The sequence below is a fragment of the Rana temporaria genome, chromosome 1, assembly GCF_905171775.1.
Source record: "Rana temporaria chromosome 1, aRanTem1.1, whole genome shotgun sequence".
NCBI lineage: Eukaryota > Metazoa > Chordata > Amphibia > Anura > Ranidae > Rana > Rana temporaria.
Genome location: NC_053489.1, coordinates 110,095,411 through 110,122,694, shown reverse-complemented (window position 1 = coordinate 110,122,694; position 27,284 = coordinate 110,095,411). Strand labels below are relative to the sequence as shown.

The 27,284-nt window shown below is 42.9% G+C and overlaps 1 protein-coding gene across 2 annotated transcripts in view; it reads right to left on the bottom strand.

The window, feature by feature from the left end:
- The window catches only part of ATP6AP1L (ATPase H+ transporting accessory protein 1 like), an 87,434-nt gene extending 61,584 nt beyond the window's left edge, over positions 1-25,850 (bottom strand). Inside the window, exon 1 of one of the 2 annotated variants that reach the window (XM_040341662.1) lies at positions 25,572-25,850. In XM_040341662.1, the coding sequence (XP_040197596.1) occupies positions 25,572-25,663 (92 nt within the window). In that variant the 5' untranslated portion in view covers positions 25,664-25,850. The remainder of the gene's footprint in view (positions 1-25,571) is intronic. The other variant, XM_040341665.1, reaches the window with a different exon arrangement.
- Between the last annotated feature and the right edge of the window lie 1,434 nt (positions 25,851-27,284).

The window sequence follows — 27,284 nt, the reverse complement described above, 5'->3', positions numbered from 1 at the left end:
GTGTGCTATGAATGCAGAGAGCACCATGCTGCAGTATGTGCAGGAAAGATGTCATTGTGGCCCAGACATTCAAATAGCTGGCGAGTGACAACACAGAAGAAAGACCGGGCAAAGATGATAACACCAGTAGTAGTGACAGTGCAGCACTAAAGGGATGTCATTCTGTACTAGTACATGGTGCATACTAGCACATTATGGCATACACATGCAGGGGCACAATGTAAAAAAATGAATGTTGAGTTTAGTACCGCTTTAATCAACAATCCTACTAAGGTTTTTTTAAAGTGGATCTCTCATGAAAAATGCTTGTGGGCCTGATTCCCTGGTAGCCCCCACCCTTCATATAAATTAGATGAGAAAAAACCTTTAGGCTGCATTCACAGCTGAGAGTTTTCAGCTCATAAAATGCCCCAAAAAATGCCTGAAAAAATGCCCAACAGGCAAAATCACATTCATTATCAATGGCACCTGTTCACATCTGAGCGTTTTGGCACCTGAACCGAAACGCCTGAAAAACACCTTAGCCTGGGTTCACATGCTTCACATTGATGCGTTTAGGAACACACAGATTTGCAGGTCATGTAAAAAGCATAGGGTTGCTTGAATGGGATTTTGCTTGTTGCTTCCATGGCTTTGGTCCACATCTATGCATTGCTAATTTGGTGCGAGAAAAAAAAGGGTCTTGTGCGTGTTGACCGTGGGTGTGATGTAAATTCCTATGGTGCAGTGCAAATTTTATCTTCATAGGCTTGAATAGAACTTGCAGTAAACTAGCAGAAAACAGTTCACATCTCTGCAAATTGTTCACTGTCTGCCTCATGAAATTTGTGGTAAAATTACAGTAAATATTTGGTCTAATCACTGTAAATTCGTACCTGTTCACCTCAAAACAGGGCAGTATTCCAACTTGATAACAACCCCAAAAACATCTCCAAGATGACAAATGCCTTGCTAAAGAAGCTGAGAATAAAGCTGATGGACTGGCCAAGCATGTCTCCAGACCTAAACCCTATTGAGCATCTGTGGGGCATCCTCACACGAAAGGTGGAGGTGTGAGGTGTACTCACTTTTGTTGCCAGTGGTTTAGACATAAATGGCTGTATGTTGAGTTATTTTGAGGGGACAGCAAATTTACAGTTATACAAGCTGTACACTTACTACTTTACATTGTATCAAAGTGTCATTTCTTCAGTGTTGTCACATGAAAATAAATATTTTAATATTTACAAAAATGTGAGGGGTGTACTCACTTTTGTGAGATACTGTAAATCATATACAGTGGGTATAGAAATGAATCACCCTACTTTTGTGAGATACTACAACACTCTGCTTCTCAACATACTTGCTGCCCAATCCACCCAAACATGGTAGAAAGAGGGACAGTCTACACATAGCCATGAGAAGGAGAAACTATAAGGCTCCATGCACACTGAAGCTCATAAACTGTAGTTTATTGGCGTTTTGGTGTTTTTTTTTAAAAGCCCATAAACTGCACTCTATGTTAGCCTGTGTGTCCATGCACATATGGACGTGTTTTGCGTTAATGAGCAGTGGAGATTATGGGCTTTTTTCTGAACGCAAGAAATTTGCGTTCAAAGTGCTGTTTTTCAGCTGAAAAAACACAAAAAAACGCAAAACGCAGAAAAACGCTAATAAACACTCCAAAATGCTAATAAAAACGCAGCTCGCCAGCGTTTTTTAGTGTTTTTTTATCCATTGATGAAAAAAAGAAAAAAAAGCTAAAAAACGCTACACTGAAAAACGCTAATAAACGTTATTGCAAAAACGCTAAAAAAACGTTGAATGGCTCCCTGCAAAGCTACTGCCGCTTTTTATAGTTTTTTTTTTGCATTCAGTGTGCATGGAGCCTAAATCTTTATATAAAATATGGTCTCAAAAATTTGGAATAGCAAGCAACTAAAAATCTGATACTGTAGTGCCATAAAGAATGATATATGTTACATTTAACAAAACATTTGTCAATAATAACTCTAGAAAAGTTAATCATTCGTTTCTTTAAAACAAACTAAGGCCATGAAAATAATTTAAAGGTCATTGCAAGCAGCATGTATACCAGCTTTGGTCTTCTGTATGGTGTTCTGGGGTTTCCAATGCCCCTGCACTCTATAACGAAAACATTGCTATGGCTCTGGTCCTTTTACCTTTTTTTCCCCCTTACTATTTGTAACAGAGAGGCCACATAGTAAAGCCTTGTACACACGCTTGTTTTTTTTTGGCAAGAACCAGCAAGACAACTGCTGGCAGAGCTTGCTGAGTAAACCGAGCGTGTGTACGAGGCTTTCAGGTTTCTCGTCAAGAAAACTGGCCAAAATCTCGACGAGAAAAATAGAGAACCTGCTCTCTATTTTCTTGTTGTGATTCTCAGCAGTGTTTTCCTGCCGAGAAACCTAAGAGTGTGTATACTTACCTGTCGCCGTGGAAACCCGCGCATGCTCGAAATGACTTTGATGCATGCGTGGTAGCTTCCAAGGGCAATGTAGGGTGCAGCAAGATGGCGGAGACGGCATCGAATGTGACGAGCGCATGCTCGCCATACTCGATGACATCACCACGTTCTTGCCATTCAAAAGAACGGAATGGAGTGTCTGTACACTCGGCCGGCAAGAGATTCTTGCCAAGAATCCCGTCAGGAAAAACAACGTTTTTCCTGACGAGATTCTGGCCTGTGTGTACAGGGCTTCAGGCACAAGCAGTGGGAGTAAAGCCAAAGACTTCAGAGTCTTATTAACATTGAGCCATGGGTTTTAAGGGTTGCTGTGTGACTTATAAGGGATCAAAACTTGCACGCAGGCATCTGGAGCTGCCTGTTTTTTGAAGCATTACTTTACAAGTCCCTATACAGAAGGTTAAACAGTGGTTAGCGAATCTACAAGTAGTAATGTAAAGTTTACATACCTTTGTCATCTTTTTCATCGCTGTCCAGTCTGTCCCAGTTCTTGAAGACAGTGCTGCACACATCTTCGCAGAGGCGGTCTTTTACAAACTTGTTTGAATAAACTGGAGATTTGAGATCATAGAGTTCTGGTCTGGCTTGGATCTCATCGATTAACTGGTCTGCATCCAGATGGACACGTGATTGGCCATTTTGTTAATGGCTGCAGTTTAACTTGTTTTCAGAATGTTCTGGGTGGTTGCAGATTACCTAGGAGACTTGATATTCTGCTATTAGCAGATTAAACCATGTATTGTTAAAATGTTGGTAGAGTTCCTGGATTGGGGAAAGTTCAGTAAAAAAAAAATTGTATTGATGTCGATAAAACAGTTGCACATTTGTTTGCCTCCCAGCTTCTTCCGATGGTTGGCAATTAGATGAATGCCAATAAACTGCCTGAATGTCAGCAGAAACGTTGGACTGTCTGTTGACTTTTAGCTTCAATGGAACAGCATGCAGTATAAGCCTACAGCTTTTTGGGTACATTCTTATAGCATCTTCTCCACATTATTAGAAATGGAACCTAACTAGGGAGTAAACCCTTGTGACGAGGTTATCAAATTAAGTTAAAAATAACCTAATAACGCTTTAAAACTAGACAAATTGTCTCTCAAAAGGTGACCAATGACAAAAATTTGTTGAAAAAAAAACTAAATATAATTATATATTCATTTACATCTAAAGAAGACTTTAAAATTAATTTTAGGTTGTGTAACAAAAACATTTATTTCATTAAGCTAAAGTGGACTAACTGAATTTGTTGAATCTGATCTCCGAGACATGTGGAGAACTCTGTTTCACAGCATTAGGAATATCAATATAATAAAAGCTGTTCATGGAGCTAATAAGGTGCCAAAGAAAGTGCATGGATCAGGTATAAAAAAACTTGGTTGGAGTGGGGTGGCATTGTTTATTTCCAGTGCCTGTTATAGGGCTAGAGCAGATGCCAACTCAACGTTTTTAAATGTATGTCCAAACAAATTAAGATTTAGCCATTTTGGGTTGATGGTGGTATATACAATAACGATGGCTTTATAAAGACAAAACTCGGATTGCAGAGGAGAAATCTTCCACTTAAAATCCCTTAACACGCCATATATTGTTTAGCTTACTGATCAGTAGTATCACCATTTCCAGCTGGATTATTCACAGACATATTTGGAAAAAAATACAATGAAAGGGTATTAGCATTAGTATTAGCACACTTGCCATCAATTTGAGCCAAATATGAGGACATAGGGTAACTCTAAAGCTTATGAACCATCAGTTAATGCAAAAAAGTATATACCAAGAACTGACCAATTAGGTTTTCAGACACTTACTTGATAAAAGACCTAATAAAAGAAGAAAAATGTATTTCGTAAGAAGAGTAAATTAATGAAAACCTGTCATGACAGGAACACTTAGGTTGTTACGTTTACATTGTTCAGAAAAGACTATTTGCTGACTGCCTTTCTTATCTGTGTCACTAACCTGGATCAAGTAGGCAGCAAGTGAAGTCAGAATCGCATAACTGTTCTAAGTCAGTGAATCAAAAAGTTATGTACTAACTAAATCCAATTGAGAATCTGTGACAAGACTTGCTGCTGACAGACACTCTCCATCCAATCTGACAGAGCATGAGATATTTTGCAAGGAAGAATTGGCAAAAATGTCACTCTCTAGATGTGCAAATCTGGTAGAGACATCCCAAAAAAAGACTTTCAGCTGTAATTGCAGCGAAAGGTGGTTCTACAAAGTATTGACTCAGGGGGGGGGCTGTATACTAGGGATGAGCTTCGTGTTCGAGTCGAACTCATGTTCGAGTCGAACATTGTATGATCGACCGTTCTTCGAATTACGAACGTTATGGGCCGTTCGCGCCAAATTCAAGTGGCGTGTCACGGCCCATAATTCACTGCGGCATCGCAGTGCATTGCTGGCTGATGATTGGTCAAGCATGCACTATGACCCGCATGCTTGGCCAATCACAGCTTGCAAAAAATGGAGAGCCATAATTGGCCAAAGCCAGGGTGACTTTGGCCAATTATGGCTATGGGGGTTTAGTACACGCCCCACACTATAAAAGGCCACCTGCAAGTCGGCCTTGTGTAGTGTGTTGCAGTGGTTAAGACAGAGAGAAACAGAGAGAGAGTGTCATTTATTGCAGGTAGAGCAGGCAGGCAGGCTAGTCAGTTAGAGTTACAGTGTGTAGAGGATATATATGCATCCCAGGTGTTGTATATATATTTATACACTGTATTGAGTTTAGCTAGATCCGCTCTTCCTAATTTACTGACAGGCAGGCAGGTGATTGTGCTAGCTGCAGTATTCACATGTGGTGTACTGTCTGTGTCCTCTGCAGTGTGCACCTAAAGCTACGTGGTGTGTGTACTGTCTGTGTCCTCTGCACATTGTGCACCTAACGTAAAGCTGGTTATTCTCATATTTATTCCTAGAGTCAGGGATCTGCTCATATTAATACTACAGGCAGAGGATATTGCTGCAAGTACTTTCACGTGGTGTACTGTCTGTGCACCTAAAGCTACGTGGTGTGTGTACTGATGAAATAAGCAGAAAATGTAAAAACAGGCTGAGTCTGAACACAGTCCTGTAGCAGCGCTGCAAACTATACGTTTGCTGTGATGACAGTTGATGTTAAATGACCAGATTAGGTGTGCTTCTAATAAGAGTGCTCCATTCACCAAAGATGTTCACCACGTGGGGGGATATGGGGTCCCCTTCGGGGGATACACTCACTAGATGGTAGAAAAAAAATCAGCATTCAATACACCTCCTTAATCTCCGTCTGTAGTTTACCACTTTCACAGCATTTAGATGTTCAATCCGCAAGCATATAGGAAAAAAAATCCATATAGAGCAGTATCGTTTTGATGAATTTAATGATCCTCCAAACAAATACCCCCTTATACATAAATGCGTACCATAATGATAAAATACCAGGCATTAATGTGTGCTTACATTTCTCACTGGTTCTGGACCCTGAAGACCGCCTCGGATCACTTCCTCTGGCGATTTCCTGGTTCGTTCCCCCGTGGAACGCACACGTCACTTTGGATTGGATGCTGGAGAGTCACGCCCTGACGCGTTTTGTCACTTCCGGACTTCGTCTGAGGGCGTGACTCTCAAATGCACCAACCGGATTTATATGCTGCATCACCCTTCTCCAATTGACGGCAGACGCGCACTTGCTTCATCCGCGTCACCCCTCACAATCGGCCGCGATTGCTCGCCTTGCTCGAGTGAGGGCGGAAGTGCTTCCATCTGGCTGTACTGCGCTACTAGTGCCATACCCTGCTCCCACCATAACGTAAAGATGGTGTTTCTCATATTTACTCCTATAGTCAGGGATCTGCTCATATTAATACTACAGGCAGGGGATATTGCTGCAAGTACTTTTACGTGGTGTACTGTCTGTGTCCTATGCAGGCCATTAGTATGTCTGGAAGGACAACAAGGAGAGGCAGAGAGTCACGAGCCGATAAAAGAGGGCAAGCAGGCTCTGCCTCTAGAGGCAACAGTTCTGGTCGTGGACACAGTGCATCCTCATCAGCACGTGGCCGTGGGACACGCTCATCCTTTTTTTTGGCAGCTGGCTGCGTTGAGCCGCAAAATGCCGAGCACTTGGTAGAGTGAATGACCAAGCCGTCCTCATCCTCCTCATCCTCTCTCACCCAGGGTACTTTGTCTGGCAAAGCAGTGGCCAATGCGGCTTCTTCCCTCTGCTCAATGGCATCAGTCACTCCTTCTCTAGCCCCACCATGTTCTCTTGAGGAGTCCCCCGAACTGTTTGACCACAGAGTTGGGTACATGCTGCAGGAGGATGAGCAGTGTTTTGAAGGCTCCGATGATGGTACACTGCTAGAGGAAGGCAGTAAAGTGAGCCCAGAGGGGGTGCCCAAGAAGGACAGCAATCTGGCAGTCATGTTCCCCCAGCTGTAGCATACTGCCAGGTGTTCTACAGTGATGAGGAGGGAGGGGATGATGAGGTCACTGACCGCATCACAACACAGAGCTCCGCATGTGCAGGGCGCTGCTGTCTCTCAGCGTTATTCCAAAAGTTCTTTGGTGTGGGCCTTTTTTGAGATGAGTGCATCAGATCGCATCACTGCTATTTGCAACAAATGTCTAAAGCGTATCTCGCGTGGCCAAAACATCACCCGCTTGGGCACCACATGCTTGACCAGACATATGTCGACCTGCCATGCAGTTCGTTGGCAAGCGTACCTTAAAGACCCACATCAAAGAACAAAGCGGACCTCTCCTTGCTCCTCATCAGCTGGGATCTCCAACCCCACTATACCCTCATTCCTCTCTGAAGCCTGCACTGATAGGACTGAAGGTGTAGAATTAGGTGTGTCACAGCCAAGTACTTGCGAGCAATCTACTATCGGTACACCGATGGCAGATTGTACCAGGCAAATTTCCCTGCCCCAGCTGCTGCAGCGCCGAAAGAAGTTCTCTCCCAGCCATCCACATGCCCAGCGGTTGAATGCTAGCTTAGCTAAATTGCTAGCACTTCAACTGCTGCCTTTTCAGTTGGTAGATTCTGCCCCCTTCCGTGAGTTTGTGGGATGTGCAGTTCCTCAGTGGCAAGTTCCCAAATGCCACTTTTTCTCACGGAAGGCGATTCCGGCTCTCTACCGGCATGTGGAAGGCAATGCCCTTGCCTCGCTGGACAAGGCGGTCGGTGGTAAGGTGCATATTACTGACTCATGGTCCAGCAGGCATGGACAGGGACGTTACCTATCTTTCACGGCACATTGGGTGATTCTGCTGGCAGCTGGGAAGGACGCAGGACAAGGTACAGTAATGCTGGAGGTTGGAGCTGGCTCATTCCTGCGCTCCAACTAGAGTATCTGTGAGGGGTTGCAGTGTTGTGGCACCAGCACCACCACCAACACAGGCCCAATTTTTCTGCCCCTGTTCAACAGGGGCATGTAATTATAATTATTGATCTAATATTTCACAGCAGGGCCCATTCCTGCGCCCACCAAGAGTAACTGTGAGGACTTACAGTGTTGTGGCACCAGCGCCAGCACCAAAGGCCCAATTTTTCTACCACTGTTCAACAATGGTATGTAATTACAATTCTTGATATAATAGTTCACACAGCAGGGCGTTCCAGCACCCACCAAAACTAACTGTGAGGGCTTACAGTGTTTTGGCAACACCAACACCTAGGGCCCAAATTTCAGCAGCGTATATACGGCAGGCCCCTACTTTCAAACATCCAACTTACAAACGACTCCTACTTGCAAACGAAAGGAGACAACAGGAAGTGAGAGGAAATCTACACCTAGGAAGGGAAATTCTCTTCTGTAAGAGGTGTCTGCTGTCCACTGATGCTTTATCACCAATCCTTGTTTCACTAAAAAACACACATTTTCAAAAATTTGTCATTGGGACAGAAAGTGAATTGCAATCTTCTGAACAGATGCACACAGACAGCAAAACAAATGATACAGGGGTGATTACCCTTCTCTATGTTTTCAGAAAAGCTTAAAAATTGATTTTATGGCTGGAGTTACACTTTAAAAAAGTACCAGTTCAAAATTACAAACAGATTCTACTTAACAACAAACCTACAGTCCCTGTCTTGTTTGCACCGCCTGTATACTGCTGTTCAAAGTATATAGGGCCAAAGAGGCTGGTAATGACCTGGGGGGAGGGGGGCGGGGGAAACCCCATTCTATTTCTCTCAATGATTTTCATCCATATTGTAGGGACCAGACATTACATTAAAGCCGCAAGCAGTTTTAAATTATTTTTTTCTTATAGTAATCTCATTTTGTGCAGGGACAGTTCTAAACACATGCCACTTCACAGGCATACTATAGACACCCAGCAGGTACGATATTTAAAGGAATTAAAAAATTGTTTTCACTTTAAGCATCATTAAAATCACTGCACCAGAAAAAAACGACCATTTTTAAAACTTTTTTTTTACATTGATACATGTTCCCTGGGGCAAGACCAGGGTTCTCAAACCCGTTTTATGACAGTAACTTGCATATTAGGCTTTAAAATTAGCACTTTTAAATTCGAACGTTCGAGTCCCATAGACTTCAATGGGGTTCTAAATGTTCGCGCAAACGTTCGGTCTGTTCGAAGGTTCTGGTGCGAACCGAACGGGGGGGGGGATGTTCGGCTCATCCCTACTGAATACAAATGAACGCCACACTTTTCAGATATTTTCAGATATTTATTCATAAAACATTTGGAAAATCATTTATAATTTTCCTTCCACTTCATAATTATGTGCCACTTTGTGTTGATCTATCACATAAAATCCCAATAAAATACATTTACGTTTTTGGTTGTAACATGACAAAATTTGGAACATTTCAATGATTAGGAATACTTTTTCAAGGCACTGGATTTGCTTACTGGCAAATAGTTTAGGCACTGTCCGACACTTAATAAATAGCAATAAATTAAATACACGAGAACAGCATTTTATATATTTGTATACGTAGTCTACCAGCAGATGGTGCAGCAGAAACACAATATGCAATAGCTGAACAAAAGTGTGGGTCTTATCCAAATCACCCTAATCGCTACACCGAATCTGGTTAGGAAGGCTTATTAGTGCTATTAAGTGTCAAGTCCTCCTTAATAGGCTGTGTTATCCATTAAGCAGGTTGGTTTTGTAGCTTATCTTATTCCTGAACTAGAAACCCCTTAAGAAAGAGGGGATTTATTTTATTAACATGTATTATTATAATACTAATAGATAGGACAGTAGATAGAAATGTAAACTAAATATACATTTTAAGTGGCAAATAAAAGCATGATATAAACGAATGTTCTGGATTGGATTGTCCTTCCTTATCTCCTCCATCTGCACAGCAGTGACGTAGTCTGAAGTGGCTTGCACATTCTACAGTTCGTAGATTCCACAAGTTAGCAAAATCTGCAATGTTTTTATTGCCCAATTAGTAGGTGTAATTTAGTAAATAAATCCAAGTTATTCTTAAAGTAGAACTATGGGTAAAAAAATGTTTTCTTTTACAAAAGTATTTTATTTGTAGAAAAAAAAAATTCAACAGGTTAGTTTGACATTGTGATGGTTACAGCAAGCATAACAATAAAGATCCCAATAGAGCAGGGGTGTCAAACTCAATTTCATTGTGGGCCGCATCAGCATTATGATTGTCCTTTAAAAGTGCGAGTTGTATCTGTAAGATTCGATGTCCAGCGCATCCCATCCCCTTTACATTAGATGTCAAGAGCCACCCCACCATCAGAAGTTGAGTCCCCTACTCTCACTTACATCACAGTGTACCCCCCCCCCCCTTTACTTATGCTGCTGCTGGGAAGAATATAGATGCATTGCTTGAAAGCAGAAAGTAGGGGTCTAGAAGAGGACCAGAGGAGGGCTGGAGGTGCGAGGGCCACATGAAATGAATGAATGAATGAATGAAAAACTTATATAGCGCGGCACATGCGAACTGAATCGCCTCTGGGCGCTTGATGTTTCGTGTCTCATGACATCAAAAGAGCAGAGTTTTAATCTGTCTTCTGAAAGTCAGGTGGTTTTCCTCCAACCGAACGCTGGTTGGTAAAGCTTTCCATAGTCTCGGACCTTGAAAAGCAAACCTTCTTTCTCCTTTGGCCTGGAGGGCCGGATTCGGCCCGCGGGCCTTGTGTTTGACACCTGTTCAATAGAGGGACACAATAAGAATAATACATATTTCTCCAATATAGAATAAATTGTTGTCTTGAGCCCATGATGAGGAGCACTTAATGCTCAAAATTGTTCCATATGTTGGACTAAAACCTGGAGGTCCCGAGTGACAAAAAAAAAAGAAGAGGGTTCATATGTACATAGGTCAGTGGTACTCAACCTAGGGTCGGGACCCCCTCGGGGGTCGAATGACGACTTGCCAGGGGTCAACAAATCCTAGGCTGTTCCTGAAGCCCGAACTGCTCTCCCAGCCTTTTCGCAGCCACCCAGCGGGGCTGTCCCTGGAGCCCACGGCCACTCACTCAGCCTCTTTGCAGCCGCCCATTCAGTTCATGGCATAGGTGGGAGGCAGAGACTAGATTGGTGAGAAATGTGAAGTGGGAGGAGCTGAAGGAGACCCTATCTCCTGATTTTGGCATAGGTGTAATTGCTGCGAGACACCACAAAGTCAGAGACACAGTGAGTAATACTACCTGTGATTAAAAGTCCCTACTACAGTTCTCAGATCAGCAGATGACCTTGATCAATGGCACCTAAATTGGCTGATCAGAAACCCCACCAGCACTGACACTGATCCCACCCCCCCCCCACCAGCATTTCCACTCACCCCAACTCCCTGTCAGCACTGCCACTGATCCCAACCCCCACCAGCACTGCCACTGATCCCACCCCCCACCAGCACTGCCACTGATCCCACCCCCCACCAGCATTGCCACTCATCCCAACTCCCTGCCAGCACTGCTACTCATCCCATTCCCCCCCATCAAGGAGTAAGAGAAGGAATAAAAATAGAGAATACATGGAAGGAGGAGGAAAAGAGGGGGGGGGACAAAGAAAAAGGGAGAGAAAGAATTAGGGAAAGATGGCCTCAGAGGGATGGGGGGTAAAATTAGAAATTATGATAGAGAGAGATGAAAGGGAAAGAAAGGAGAACAACGAGAAAGAGTGGTACATCCTAAAATTTACCATAATGGGGTTTTAATATTGTGCAAGTGGAAGGGACTCAAGGAGCATTACACGTCCGTGGGTTAGGGGGGTAAATTACTTGTCTTGCTTTGCTGACAACCCACGCTACAAAAATAATTTTACTGTTAGGGGTCCCCACAACTTGGGAAATTTTATCTAGGGGTCACGGCACAAGAAAGGTTGAGAACCACTGATATAGGTGAACTGTATACAAGTTACGAAATGTCAATCACTGCAACTATCTCCACCAAACCCTCACCTAGCGGCCAGGTGTAGTAAAAAAAAAAAAATTACATCAAATGGAAAAGTGTTTGAACAGAAGGTGAGGAATAATAGAGAAAAAACGGAGAAAAAGAAAAGGGAAAAAGAAGTGGAGTCCAACAGGGGGGAGGACCGGAAGACCGCTAAGGCTTGGTTCACACCTATGCATTTTTTGTGCTTTTTGCATTTTGCAGATTTGTACTACAGAACGTGTTCCATAGGAAACCATGTTAAATGGACTGTAGAGCAAATCTGCAAAATGCAAAAAGCACTAAAACTGCATAGGTGTTAATCCAGCCTAAAGGGAGGGTAATAACCCCTGTCAGATTTTTTTTTCCCGCCATCTGTGTCCCATTGCAGAGATTTCCTGTTCCATAGCCAAACAGGAAGTGAGAAGAAATTCCTGCAAATTAAGGGAATTCCTTGGGGACCCCCATGTTACCAGAAACTAGTGTCCCCATCGGAAGATTTCCCCTCTATTACTTTTCTGGGGACACCCCAGCATTTTTGATTTTCTCTCACCGATAAACAGGACAATTCTCCTAAACACAGACAAATAGCTAGATTCACATATCTCGCCGCAACTTTAAGGTGGCGTAGCTTAAGGCATTTAAGCTACGCCGCCGTAAGTTAGCGAGGCAAGTACATGATTCACAATGTACTTGCCTGCTAAGTTACGGCGGCGTAGCCTAAAGCGGGCGGGCGTAAGGGCGCCTAATTCAAATTTAGCTAAGGGGGCGTGTTTTATGTTAATGGCTTGACCTTTGTACTTGACCTTACTTTTTGACGTTTTTTTTTAACTGCGCATGCGCCTACATTTCCTAGTGTGCATTGCGGCTACGTCCGCCGCACGGGCCTATTGATTTCGACGTGGACGTAAACGACGTAAATCCCTATTCACGGACGACTTACGCAAACGACGTAAAATTTTCGAATTTCGACGCGGGAACGACGGCCATACTTAACATTACTATTCCATCAATTTGATGGAATAACTTTAGGCGGCCTATCTCTTACGTAAACGGCGTAAATGTACTGCGGCGGTCGGGCGTACATTCATGAATCGGCGTATCTAGTGATTTGCATATTCTACGCCGACCGCAATGGAAGCGCCACCTAGCGGTCAGCAGAAATATTGCAATCTAAGATAGGACGGCGCAAGCCGTCGTATCTTAGATATGTTTAAGCGTATCTCTGTTTGAGAATACACCTAAACATAGGTCGGCGCAGATTCAGAGTTAGGTCGGCGTATCTACTGATACGCCGGCCTAACTCTCTCTGAATCTACCTAAAAAGGTTATACTTTAGGCCTGGTTCACACCTATGCATTTTTCTAGTACTTTTTTCGTTTTGCAGAAACACACTACAGTCTATTTAAGGCTCGTTTCACACCTATGCATGTTGCTTTTGAGCGTTTTTGCAATGCTTTTTGCGGTGCTTGCTGCGTTTTTTGACGTGCGTTTTTTTACGTGCGTTTTTACCGCGATTTGCGTTTTTTTTTTTTTTTCTGGCCAGTAATTTTAATTTTTTTACATTTCCTTTAACAACCAGCTATAAGGCTCCATTCACACTAATGCTTTTTTTGATGCATTTTGCATTTTGCATAAATGCAGGGAAATTTTTTTAACATGGTTTCCTATGGAACATGTTCACATCAATGCTTTTTTGTGCCTCTGCGTTTTTGGAAGTGTGTTAGGCATATTTGAATTAAGTGTACTGCCGCCTTAAATCTGGGTTTCAGCAGATAGCCAATTGGATGCCGCAAAACATGCTGGAATCTGGAAGCCTTTATAATGAATCAGCTGAGCTGGGATATCCCTTTTCCTGCTTGAAGCACCAGTGAATGAACTCCCTCACTCCCTCCCCAAGTGGCGTGCAATATTATGTGGTTGGGTCACCCTGGATGTCTAGGGGGGACGTTTTATTTCCACGTTATAATGTGGTAATGCTGCTTGAGTTCTGAAAACGAAGCAGTTACGCAAATCTGGTTTCATTATAAGTTATGCTGTTTGATGGTTAATAATAAAAGAGTTGATGGTTAATTTATTTGCATATTTAAACCAATAAAAGTGCCGCGGTCATTAATTGCCAAACTGTTGGTTGGGTATTTATTTTAGGTGTATCTGGAGTAAGTAAGGTTGTAATGTGTGGCCTACAATCTCAATATAAGATTTGGTTATTAACTGAAGGCAGAATAGGCTTCCCTGAAGAGATGAATCTTCAGGGATTGCCTAAAAGGGGACAGAGTTGGAGATAGCTGGACAGATTGGGGTAGTGAGCTCCAGAGGATGGGAGAAGCTCTAAAGAAATCCTGGAGACAAGCATGGGAGGAGGAGACAATGGAGCAAGGGAGTAGGAGGTCTGGGAGGAGCAGAGAGGACGGTTTGGGTGATATTTGGAGACTTGGTGATGTAGAGTTGTATATGGCTTTGTATGCTATTGTTAGTGTTTTGAGACTTATTTGTTGGGCAATGGGAAGTCAGTGGATGGATTGGCAGAGAGGGGTGGCAGACACGGAAGGGTTGGTAAGGTGGCAGCAACATTTAAGATAGACTGAGGAGGGGAGAGCCTGTGAAGAGGTAGGCCTATAAGAAGGGAGTTACAATAGTTAAGGTGAGAGATAACAAGGGAGTGAATAAGTTGCTTAGTGGTTTCAACAGTTAAAAAGGGATGTATTTTGGAGATGTTATGGAGGCGAAGTCTACAAGGTTTGGACAGTGATTATATTTTTTGAGGTGAAAGGACAGGTCAGAGTCCAGGATTACACCTAGCACCCTGGTATGAGGGGAGAGACGGATAGGGGGCACAGGCAGGAGGAAATATTATGAGCTCAGTTTTGGAAACATTAAAGCGGTTGTAAACCCGCATCAATTTTTTTATATTTTTTTCTCCTGCAAGGCAAAAGTCATAATGAGCTAATATGCACCGCATATTAGCTCATTATGAAATACTTACCTTGGAACGAGGTGTGTAACACTTACCTGGTCCACGCCGAGCGAGATTTAATCTTGCCTCGGCGTGTCTTCCGGGTATCGCCGCTCCAGCGCTGTGATTGGCTGGAGCGGCGATGACGTCACTCCCGAGCGTGCGCGCGGGAGATTTAAAACTCGGCAAGGTCCGGCGGCTGCCGGTCCTTTCGCCCTAGATCCCCCCCTTGCGCATGCGCCGCGGCGCATTGCGAGGGGAATATCTCCTAAACCATGCAGGTTTAGGAGACATTCTCCTTACCTACAGGTAAGCCTTGTTATAGGCTTACCTGTAGGTAAAAGTCAAAAAAGTGGGTTTAGGGTTTACAACCACTTTAAGTTTGAGGAAGTGGTGTGACATCCGTGCTGATATGTCAGTTAGTAAGTTAGTAATACAAGAGGAGACTGAAGGAGTGATGTGAGGAGTAGAGAGATACTTTTGGGTGTCATTAGCATAGAGATGCTACCTAAAGCGGAGCTCTACCCAAAAGGGAAAGCTCCGCTTGTCTGCCTTCTCCCCTCTCGACTGCCACATTTGGCACCTTTTGGGGGGGATGGGTACCTGGTTTTGCCAAACTCAGACAGAAGTTCAACCCTCCCTCCTACCCACGCAGCCGGCCCATTCACAGAGCGCAGCCCGCTTCATGCATGCGTAGTGGGGAACTGGTTGTGAAGCAGCAAGACTTCACTGACAGTTTCCTTTAGTGGAGATGAGCCAGCAGCGCCTGATAGCCGATTGAAAAATCGGCTCGGGTGAGGACACCGCTGGATTCCAGGACAGGTAAGTGTCCTAATATTAAAAGTCAGCAGCTACAGTGTTTGTAGCTGCAGGCTTTTATTTTTTTCTGAAGGAGCCTGGAGCTCCTCTTTAAAGCCATGGGATTTTATCAAGAGACCAAGGGAGGAGGTGTAGATAAAGAAGAGAATAGGTCAGAGGAAAGAACGTTGGGAGACCCCTACAGAAAGAAAAAGTGGAGAGGAGGAGACAGGGTTATAGGTAACACTGATAGGTGCTGTGATAGGTAGGAGGAGTGAAGAATCAGGTCTCCGGCCAGGCAGAAATGTGTTGTAGACCAAAACTGTATAAATCTCAGGAAAGGATGGACAAAAATGCATACCCTTTTGCAGATAAAGCAGCTGCTATAGATTTATTTCAGAGGTATATTTAGCTGTTTGCCTGGAGTTTCATTTAAAAGTTCATCTTCACCAAAAAACTGCCAATGCAGATAACCTGGCTCCTGTGATGGTGGAGATGAATTGTAATGACTGGTAGTGTCTCAGCAATGTCCTAGCAAATAGACAGGACAAAGGAATGTCAACTCCTGGGAAACTAAATAGAAGCTATTGCCAGTGGGCTTTGCAGGAAAGTTTGGTGGTTTGTCCACAAATCAATGAAGCTGATCTACAGTCTGAAGAGTACAGATTACTGGTCCTGGTCCTAAAACGTACTTTCTGTTATGAAAGGGGTTGTTCGGATATCTTGTGCCTTTACTCTTCTCCCTGTTATTGTTCTGCCTATCAAACTGTGTTAAAGTGGTTATAAAGGCAGAAGGTTTTTTTTTTACTTGCATTCTATGTATTAAGGTGAAAAAAAACTTCTGGGGGCAGCTCCCCCTAGCCCCCCGTTATACTTACCTCTCAATCTAGCAATGAAAGCAGCAGCTTTCCTAAGCTTTCTTTCCTCATTGGCTCACACAGCTGTCAATCACAGCCAGTGAGCCAATGAGGAGGGAGCAGGGGGTTGGGCCGAGCCAAGCTCTGTGTGTGAATGGACAATGTCCATTCAAAAGCGCTCTGCTCAGGAGTGAGCCTGCTTGAGGGTCCCCAAGAGGTTTGCTATTGGGGGCACTTGACAAGGGGGAGGAGCAGGACTGCCGATGGGGGACCCAAAAAGATGAGGATTGGGCTGCTCTTTGCCAAACCATTGTACAAAGCTGGTTAGTATTTTTTTATATTGTAATCTAAAAGGCCCATACACACGATCTGACTTTTTGACAACAAACTTCAAAATTACCAATTGGACAAACTTTTTCTGTTTTCATCAGACAAATGTTCGCTCTGCAAACAGACAAACTTTCCGGCAACAAAAGTCCAATGGAGCAAAGTCTGATCGTGTGTAAAGAAGTCCATCGGACTTAAGTCCAAACACGCATGCTCAGAACCAATGCAAAAGATCAACCAGTAATAGCAGAAGTTGCCCAAAAGATGGCACTAAAGAGCAGAAAAACCACGTAGTACGTCAATTACGTCACTATGTTCATGTTTGTTGGCTAAAAAAGTCCTGCCGTGTGTGCATACCAAGTTCACGGCCAACGCCCTTCGAACAAAAATCCACAGAAAAGTTTGTTTGAAGTCTGATCGTGTGTATGACGCTTTAGAATCACTTTAAATTTCATAAAATTACTGGTGCCCAAATATTTTGACTGCACTATAAGCCAAGACTCCTCCCCAAATGTTAGTCCCCTGAGCACCTGGGAGTGTGACCTGTGGGTGTGGGAGTGCTACACTTATCTTGCATGTCTAGATTGTACCATGTGGAAGATTTTCTGGCATCTTTGCTATCATTACTGGAAAGTGATCAGAATCTATTTATTCCCTGCCCTAGGTTTCCTCCAGAAGTTGCTAGGGGTTCCCTGAGCAATGAACAATTTCTGTCTCTCAGACAACTTTCCACTGACACCATTGATGTTTTAGCAATCTGTAAGGGGTTAATTCCCCCCACTGACCGCAAATGTAAGGAGCATTCTTCCCACTGGCCATTACACTAATGTATCATGAGTTGTAGATATAGTCATTTTTAGCAGAGGTTCCCCGAGACCGGAAAGTAATTTCAAGGGTTCCTCCGTGTTAAAAAGGTTGAGAAAGACTGATGTAGACCATCACTGAACACCATGAATGACCACTGCATGGGTGACCACTGCCGCTAGACCACTTCTAGAGCCAAGGAAAAACCACCACTACAGCCTCTAATAAATGAAGATCATCATCGCCACAACAAGCAAGAAGTAAACACAACCTAGAGCAGGGCCAGATTAAGAACATCCTCACCTGGTGCTGAGGATTTTGGTCGGGCCTTTTATAAATAATGAATAAATAAAAATGCAAAAAAATGTTTTGTTATAACAAATTAAAGAGAGGAGAGGGAGAATGAGAAAGAGAGAGAGAGAGAGAGAGAAAGGATGCGAATGAGCATGCATGGAAATGACATCAACGCAGCCTGGCCAAGGCACAGAACTCAAAAGAAAGACTGGGTGAAGATGGAAGCTCTCGGGCCCCGCCGGATTGATCACAGCACAGCACTGGAGTGCTCAGTCTGACAATTTACCGTAAGTGTACCCTAATATGCTTATATGCTGTGCATACTAGTACATTGTGGTATAACCTACCTCAGGGCCTCTAAAAAGTAGTAATGTTAGCAAAGTTTACTACCACTTTATTATCACAGGATCCCAGGAGACTCTCATGGGGCCCCCTACTGACCCGGTGGGCCTTGGACAGTGCCTAAGTGCATAGTTAACAACATTTCAAAAATATTTTTAGGGACACTTTTTATTTACAAGTGCTATATTTAGAGTAGCTGAGATCCCCTATGTTCCTCTATACATCATAGTAGTAATCACAAAATTAAATAACTACTAATAATGGGCAGAACAAATATGAGGACTAAGAAGATTTCCTTTAGTTGAACTAACAAAAGTGTGCCCATTTTAGAGCTGGTAACATTGAGGATATTTAGTAAAATTTTAAAGAACTGTTTTTGTGGGTAAGAGACACAGGGGAGGAGTATGGACGATATATATAAGTGGGAAGTATGTGCAGGTGAGGGAGAGGAATGTGGAGGGTCTAACAGTGGGCATTATGTACAGGAGAGGAGTGTGGAGGGGGCGTGGCAGAAGGCACTGTGTACAGGAGAGGAGTGTGAAGGGTATGCCAGTGGGCGGTATGCACAGCACAGGAGTGTGGAGGGTATGCCAGTGGGCAGTATGTACAGGAGAGACGTGTGGAGAGTATGACAGTGGGCACTATGTACAGAAGAGGAGTGTGGAGGGTATGACAGTGAGAAGTATGTACATGAGGAGTGTGGAGGGTATGGCAGTGGGCACTATGTATAGGAGAGAAGTTTGGAGGGTATGACAGTGAGCAGTATGTACAGGAAAGGAGTGTGGAGGGTATGACAATCAGCAGTATGTATAGGAGAGGGGTGTGGAGAGTATGACAGTGGGCACTATGTATAGGAGAGGAGTGTGGAGGGTATGACAGTGAGCAGTATGTACAAGAGAGGAGTGTGGAGGGTATTACAGTGGGCACTATGTGTAGGAGAGAAGTGTGGAGGGTATGACAGTGAGCAGTATGTACAGGAAAGGAGTGTGGATGGTATGACAATGAGCAGTATGTACAGGAGAGGAGTGTGGAGAGTATGACAGTGGGCACTATGTATAGGAGAGGAGTGTGGAGGGTATGACAGTGAGCAGTATGTACAGGAGAGGAGTGTGGAGAGTATGACAGTGGGCACTATGTGTAGGAGAGAAGTGTGGAGGGTATGACAGTGAGCAGTATGTACAGGAAAGGAGTGTGGAGGGTATGACAATGAGCAGTATGTACAGGAGAGGAGTGTGGAGAGTATGACAGTGGGCACTATGTATAGGAGAGGAGTGTGGAGGGTATGACAGTGAGCAGTATGTACAGGAGAGGAGTGTGGAGGGTATGACAGTGGGCACTATGTATAGGAGAGGAGTGTGGAGGGTATGACAGTGAGCACTATGTACAGGAGAGAAGTGTATGACAGCGGGCACTATGTATAGGAGAGAAGTGTGGAGAGTATGACAGTGAGAAGTATGTACAGGAGAGAAGTGTGCAGAGTATGACAGTGGGCAATATGCACAGGAGAGAAATGTAGAGAGTATGACAGTGGGTACTATGTACAGGAGAGAAGTGTGGAGAGTATGACAGTGGGTACTATGTACAGGTGAGGAGGATGAAGGAATCTGGGAAGGAAAAATTTAAAGGTTTGTGGAAGGATGTTTAGGGACTGCGTAGTGGTTAAGCGGGCCATACATGGATTGAAATTATGCCAATTAAACAGAGATCAGCCATAGTCGATCTATGTATGGGCTAGCTGTATGTATGTATGGTCAATCTATTAACCGACTTGAGTACAACCAGCCTGTCAGGTTTTTTCCAAAACAATCAGTGCTGCCAGCTATAGTTAGAAACACTGATCATTGTATTCACTGGCAGAACATTATAACACTGCAGGAGTGATTCCCCCATCCACAGGTCAGCAGGTGAGAGGGTGTGTGGGGACAGGCTGGGGAGAGATACTAGTCAGTCCCTGGGAAGGCACTGGCTAGTATCAGAGCCAGATACACACAGGTTACATATGCCACGATCGTTAGAGTGAGAGCAATAATTCTAGCACTAGACCTCCTCTGTAACTCTAAACATGTAACCTGTAAAAAAAAATTAAAGCATTGCTTAGTATACAAAAAAAACCGTGCTAACTTTAGTGGGGTTTTTTTTATGAAGGAAAGTTTATTTCCAAAAAAAAAACACGCTTGAAAAATTGCTGCACAAATACCATATAACATAAAAAGTTGCAAAGACCTCCATTTTATTCCATAGGGTGTCTGCTAAAACAATATATATGATGTTTGAGGGTTCTGAGTAATTTTCTAGCAAAAAAAATTATGATTTTTACATGTAGGAGAGAAGTGTCAATTGGCCTCGGTGGCAAGGGGTTAATTACCATAAGTAATATACAAATAATTATTATAAGCACTGTGAGCTCATCTCTCAGTGTGCTGCAGAGTGTGTCAGCTTGTATTTACACTGGCCGCTCTGTATGTAGCTACTGTCAGGCTGCGCAAGCAGCCCCGTATCTCCGGAACCATAATTGATAGGAGCCCCATATTTTGACCAGTGGTGGGGTAGGTCTTTAACGAGCTACCACCCTCGAAGTCGATCTTTTTTTTTTTGGCAAATGGGCCTATCTTGAGGAAGGGGCCTGGAGCTGCAGCTCCAATAGCCCCTATGTTAATCCGGCCCTGACCAAGAGTGATATTAGTATGACTTGCACACTATTACCATGTGTTGGTATACATACAATATAAACAAAATAAGTTAACCTATACAATAAATGAGAATTGTTGGCCATCAATGCTACATCCATCTCTCCCCAAATACTCAATCCCTTACCATCTACATGCCCTACCCCTTCAAATTAGAAGTGGGGCAGCTAGGCAGAAAAGTATGATTGAAATGTGATTGGTTGTGAGATCCAACATGGCAGTGTGCCTGGCTGATGTCAGAAAACTTTGGATAAATACTGTACACATGGGGATGTTAGACTGATCTATACTGTTATATACTCATGTAAGAGGCTTTCCTTTAGGATAATCACCTTAGAAGTCTCAGCATCATGCTTCTATGTGATCATGGAATTCTGACGTAACCTCTAACATTTGCTTAGCCTACAACAGAAGGATTCCTTTCTATTAATAGGTATTCATCTGCAACCAGGATCATTGGCTCTGTGTATTGATGCCTATGCCAAAGAGGTATATTTTATTACATGTAAAGTCCATTTCACGAATGCAACTTAAAAGGTGAAACTGATATATGAGATAGACTCATTACATGCAAAGCAAGATAGTTTGTGATTTGTCATAATTGTGATGATTATGGCTTACAGGTTATGAAAACCCCAAATCCACAATCTCAGAAAATTTGAATTGTGAAAAGGTGCAATATTCTGGGCTCAAAGTGTCCCACTCTAATCAGCTAATTAAGCCATAACACATGCAAAGGGTCCCTGAGCCTTTAAATGGTCTCTCAGTTTGGTTCAGTAGGAATCACAATTATGGGAAAGACTGCTGACCTAACAGTTGTGCATAAAACCATCATTGACACCCTCCATAAGGAGGGAAAGCCTAAAAAGGTAATTGCAAAAGAAGTTGGATGTTCTCAAAGTGCTGTATAGCTGTAAAGCACATAATTAGAAAGTTATGTGGAAGGGAAAAGTGTGGAAGAAAAAGGTGAACAAGCAGCAGGGATTACCAAAGCTTGGAGAGGATTGTCAGGAAAGGCCATTCAAAAGTGGTGGGGACTTTCACAAGGAGTGGACTGAGGCTGGAATCAGTGCATCAAGAGCCACCGCACACAGATGGATCCTGAACATAGGCTTCAAATGTCGTATTCCATGTCGTATGTCAAGCCACTCCTGAACAACAAACAACGTCAGAAACGTCTTACCTGGGCTAAAGAAAAACAGACCTGCTCCAAAGTCCTCTTTTCTGATGAGAGCAAATTTTGCATCTCATTTGGAAACCAAGGACCCAGAGTATGGAGGAAGAATGGATAGACACACACTGCAAGATGCTTGAAGTCCAGTGTGAAGTTTCCACAGTGATTTTGGGAGCCATGTCATATGCTGGTGTTAGTCCACTGTGCTTCATTAATAAGTCCAGGGTCAATGCAGCCGTCTACCAGGAGATTTTGGAGCACTTCCGCAGACGAGCTCTATGGGGATGCTGACTTAATTTTCCAGCAGGACTTGGCACCTGCCCACACTGCCACCAGCAGCAAAACCTGGTTCAATGACCATGGGATTACTATGCTTGGATGGCCAGAGAACTCGCCTGACCTGAACCCCATAGAGAATCCATGGGGCATTGCCAAGAGAAAGATGAGAGACATGAGACCAAACAATGCAGAAGAGCTGAAGGCCGCTATTGAAGCATCCTGATCTTCCATAACACCTCAGCAGTGCCACAGGCTGATAGCTTCCATGCCACGCCACATTGAGGCAGTAATTGCTGCAAAAGGGGCCCAAACCAAGTACTAAGTACATATACATGCTTATACTTTTCAGAGGTCCGATATTGTTCTATGTGCAATCCTTGTTTTTTTAATTGCATGTAATATTCAAATTTTCTGAGATTGTAGATTTGGGGTTTTCATGAGCTGTAAGCCATAATCCTCACAATTATGACAAATCACGGCTTGAACTATCTTGATTTGCATGTAATGAGTCTATATCATATATTAGTTTCACCTTTAAGTTGCATTGGTGAAATAAATGAACTTTTTTACAATATTCAAATTGTTCAAGTTTCACCTGCATTTAGGTCTGAACTTTGACTGGACAATTCTAACACAAGAATATGCTTTGATCTAAACTGTTCCATTGTGGCTGTATGCTTAGGGTCATTGTCCTGCTGGAAGGTGAACCTCAGCCCCAATCTCAAGTCTTTTGCAGACTCTAACAGGTTTCCTTGTAAGATTGCCCTGTATTTGGCTCATCTATCTTCCCATCAACTCTGACCAGCTTCCCTGTCCCTACTGAAGAAAAGCGTCCCCAGAACATGATGCTGCCACCACTGTGTTTCACCGTGGGGATGGTGTGTTCAGGGTGATGTGCTGTGTTAGATTTCCCCCATACATAGCGTTTTGCTTTTAGGCCAAAGAGTTTAATTTTGGTCTCATCTGACCAGAGCACCTTATTCCACACATTTGCTGTGCCCCCCACATAGCTTCTCACAAACGGCAAACAGGACTTTCTTCTTCCTACTCTTGCATAAAGGCCAAATTTGTGAAGTGCACCACTAAAAGTTGTCCTGTGGACAGAGCTGGAGCTGGTGATCTCTGCAGATCCTCCAGAGTTACCATGTGCCTCTTGGTTGCTTCTTTGGTTCTCTGATTAACGCTCTCCTTTCCCGGCCTGTCAGTTTATTTGGATGGCCATGTCTTGGTAAGTTTGAAGTTGTGCCATACTCTTTCCATTTTTGGATGATGGATTGAACAGTGCTCTGTGAGATGTTAAAATCTTGGGAATTTTTTTAATAACCTAACCCTACTTTAAACTTCTTCACAACTTTATCCCTGATCTGTCTGGTGTGTTCCTTGGCGTTCATGATGCTGTTTGTTCACTAAGGATCTCAAAGAAACCTCTGAGGGCTTCACAAAACCGCTGTATTTATACTAAGATTAAATTACACACATGTGGACTATTTACTAATTATAGGCATTTACTTCCAATAGATTTTAATTAGGGGTATCAGAGTAAAGGGGGCTGAATACAAATGCACGCCACACTTTTAACATACAAAAAAATAAAACATTTATAAATTTCCTACTTGAAAAATATACTCAAGAAATATACTCTGAGAGTCTCTCCCCTCTTTGTTGGTGAGTGTGATTGAACTTGTACGAGAGATCTGAGATCGTCTCAACTCTTCCGAATAAAGCATACAAAGCTTCTATGTAGTCCATAGCAACACAATCTTTCTTTACCATTCTTAAGTTCCAGATCACTTCAGCTGCTGGGCCCCTAAGGCTCTCACTCAACTGCTGTCGCTTCACAGCTTCACAATTATGTGACACTTTGTGTTGGTCTATCACAGGGATCTCCAAACTGTGGCCCGAGGGCCAGATGTGGATCATTGCTAGCTTTTATCCGGCCCTTGGGGCACTATTCCTCCCACTGATAAGAGGCACTATTCCTCCCACTGACACTAACAAGGGGGCACTATTTCTTCCACTGATGCCAATGGTGGGATGCTATTCCTCCTACTGGTAGGGGCACTATCCCTCCTCCTACTAACCACCAACCCTGAGGCCCTGGACACTTTCTGCCCCCGCTGGACACAATCTGGCCCTCCTAAAGTCTGAAAGACAATAAATTGGCCCTTTGTTTGAAAAGTTTGGAGACCCCTAGTCTATCACATAAAATCCCAATAAAATAAATTTAAGTTTTTAGTTGTAGCATGACAAAATTGTGGAAAATTTCAAGTGGTGTGAATACTTTTTCAAGGCATTGTATACCATCACTATTCCACAGATGACAGATAACCATGTATGAAACACCAAGATATAATGTATCCACGTTTACATTACTGGTGCACTATTTAATTAAAATCTACAATGGGGGAGAGTTTCTAAAACTGGAGAGTGTGAAATCTGGTGCAGCTCTGCATAGGAAACAATCGGCTTCCAGGTTTTATTATCAAAGCTTAACTGAACAAGCTGAAGTTAGACGCTGATCGGCTTCCATGCACAACTGCACCAGATTCTGTGTGCTCCGGTTTTAGTAAATCAATCCCGATGTCAGCATTAAACAACAACTGAATGGATGCCACGAGCTCTCCACACTTTCTTGCTCTCACATGTCTATTAAGCAGGTTTAAACAACTGCTAATTAAAACTGTGCTGGATATGCAGTGGCAAACATACTAAAGCTTTTATCCGTTATTGACCCAAAGTCGTCTTAATAGAAGATTAAACAAATCACATGTCCACTCTGCCCTATATGCAGAGCTCTGACTCTCTGCGGCGTCTACTTCTATCATCACATATTCCAATAACCTTGTGAACTGTAACATTGCACAAAGAAGGAAGGGATGAGACCTAAGCTAATGCAGCAATAAGAACCATTACATATATCAGTTGGTGCTACATTCAGAAACTGTTACAAATGAAGCAAACCTGTACAAAACTTATAAAATATTCAATGATTTGGGAACATCGCTGTCCTTTAATCCCAGATCATACGGTTCTATTTTAATTAAATGAAACTACCGGCAGGCAATGGGGAAGATCTAATATATCTGCTAGCTGCAGTAAAACAGTTCACATAGGCACATTCACAAGTCTTTACACTCTTCTCTTATTACAAATCTAATATCTTCCATAGCCTCAGTGCAGGACACAAGATCACAAGATGAATTCTGTTGCTCACCTGTCCTCCAGGCCTGCGGATACCCATGCAATGGAGCAGAAAATTCCCATCCCGATAATAGCTACAATAAAACAGAGCCTTATCCTTTCCATTGAAGAGGAGCTGATCTTGTCAGATCCCGTACATTTGTTAATCTGTGGTTGCAGAATGAAAGAAGTGACCTTCCCATCACGTGTGACAGAATACACACCAATAGGAGGCAGTGTGTGACAGGAGGACTATGACATGGAACTTCTCATCCTCATTAGTGCTACCTCTATACTTCCTCCGAGCTACACTGAATTCACTTAGCACTTTTCAGTCCCACTTCTCTTCTGCCATTATCATTGTGTTAATTATCTTTACGGAATTAATTGCTCTTCTCAGAAAGAGGGAAACATGGCATTATTTAATTTTTTTATTATTCTATATCTGTTACATATCTTGCTTAGGTTGCCCATGCTTTATCAGGATTTGTAAGTGATCCATCACTTGCAACGATCAGGTAATAAGAGTTTCAAAATAAAATTTAAATAGGCAGTGCAAGCATCAGAAGTGCTCAGTATTGATTTATCGGCACAAAGAAAATTTGTGAGAGATCGACAATGGCTGTTTTTTTATTCAGACACAATAGCTAATTGCCTACACTGGGCCGGATTCAGATACATTGGTGTATCTTTCCGGGTGGCGTAACGTATCTCAGATACGTTACGCCGCCGTAAATTAGGGCGCAAGTTCCGTGTTCAAAAACAACTTGCGCCCTTAGTTTCGGTGGCGTAACGTATGTGTGTCGACGTAAGCCCGCCTAATTCAAATGTGGATGATGTGGGCGTGTTTTATGTATATTAACTGTGACCCCGCGTATTTGAAGTTTTTTACGAACGCCACAGGCCCCGTTCGTGAAAAAAACCCAGTGCGCATGCTCGAAATTACGCCGCAAATTGTCAATGCTTTAGACGTGAACGTAACTTACGTACAGCCCTATTCGCGAACGACTTACGCAAACAACGTAAAATTTTAAAAACTCGACGCGGGAACGACGTCCATACTTAACATTGGCTACACCTCATATAGCAGGGGTAACTTTACGCCGTCGTATCTCCTTTCTGAATCCGGGCCTAAGTCTAGACTTTGGTCTGTAGTTTAAATAAGGACAAACACGCATGCCTGCGTTTAAAGCAGACCTCCGGATTACATTTTTTTTTTTTAATTAGACAGGGCTAGCTTAGTTACCTCTAACCACCTCAATACTGGGCATTTTCAACCTCTTTCTGCCCAGGCAAATTTTCAGCTTTGAGCGCTGTCGCGCTTTGAGTGACAATTGCGTGGTCATGCAACAAGTACTCATAATTTTAAAAAAAATCACACAAATAGAGCTGTTTTTTGGCGGTATTTAGTCAGTTCTAGGTTTTTTATTTTTTGCTAATTAAATGAAAAATTACCTTCAATTTTGAAAAACAAAAATCTTAGTTTCTGTTATAAAATTCTGTAAATAAATAACCTTTCTTTATAAATGTAAGCCAAACTGTAATCTGCCACTTTTTTTGGTGAATATAACCCTAATTAGTATTTATTATTTAGCCTGTAGGAAAGTTATAGAGTCTACAAACTATAGTACAGTGAGAGAAAAAAGTAGTTGATCCCCTGCTGATTTTGTACATTAGCCCACTGACAAAGAAACAATCAGTCAAAATTTTTAATGGTAGGTTTACTTTAACAGTGAGAGACAGAATA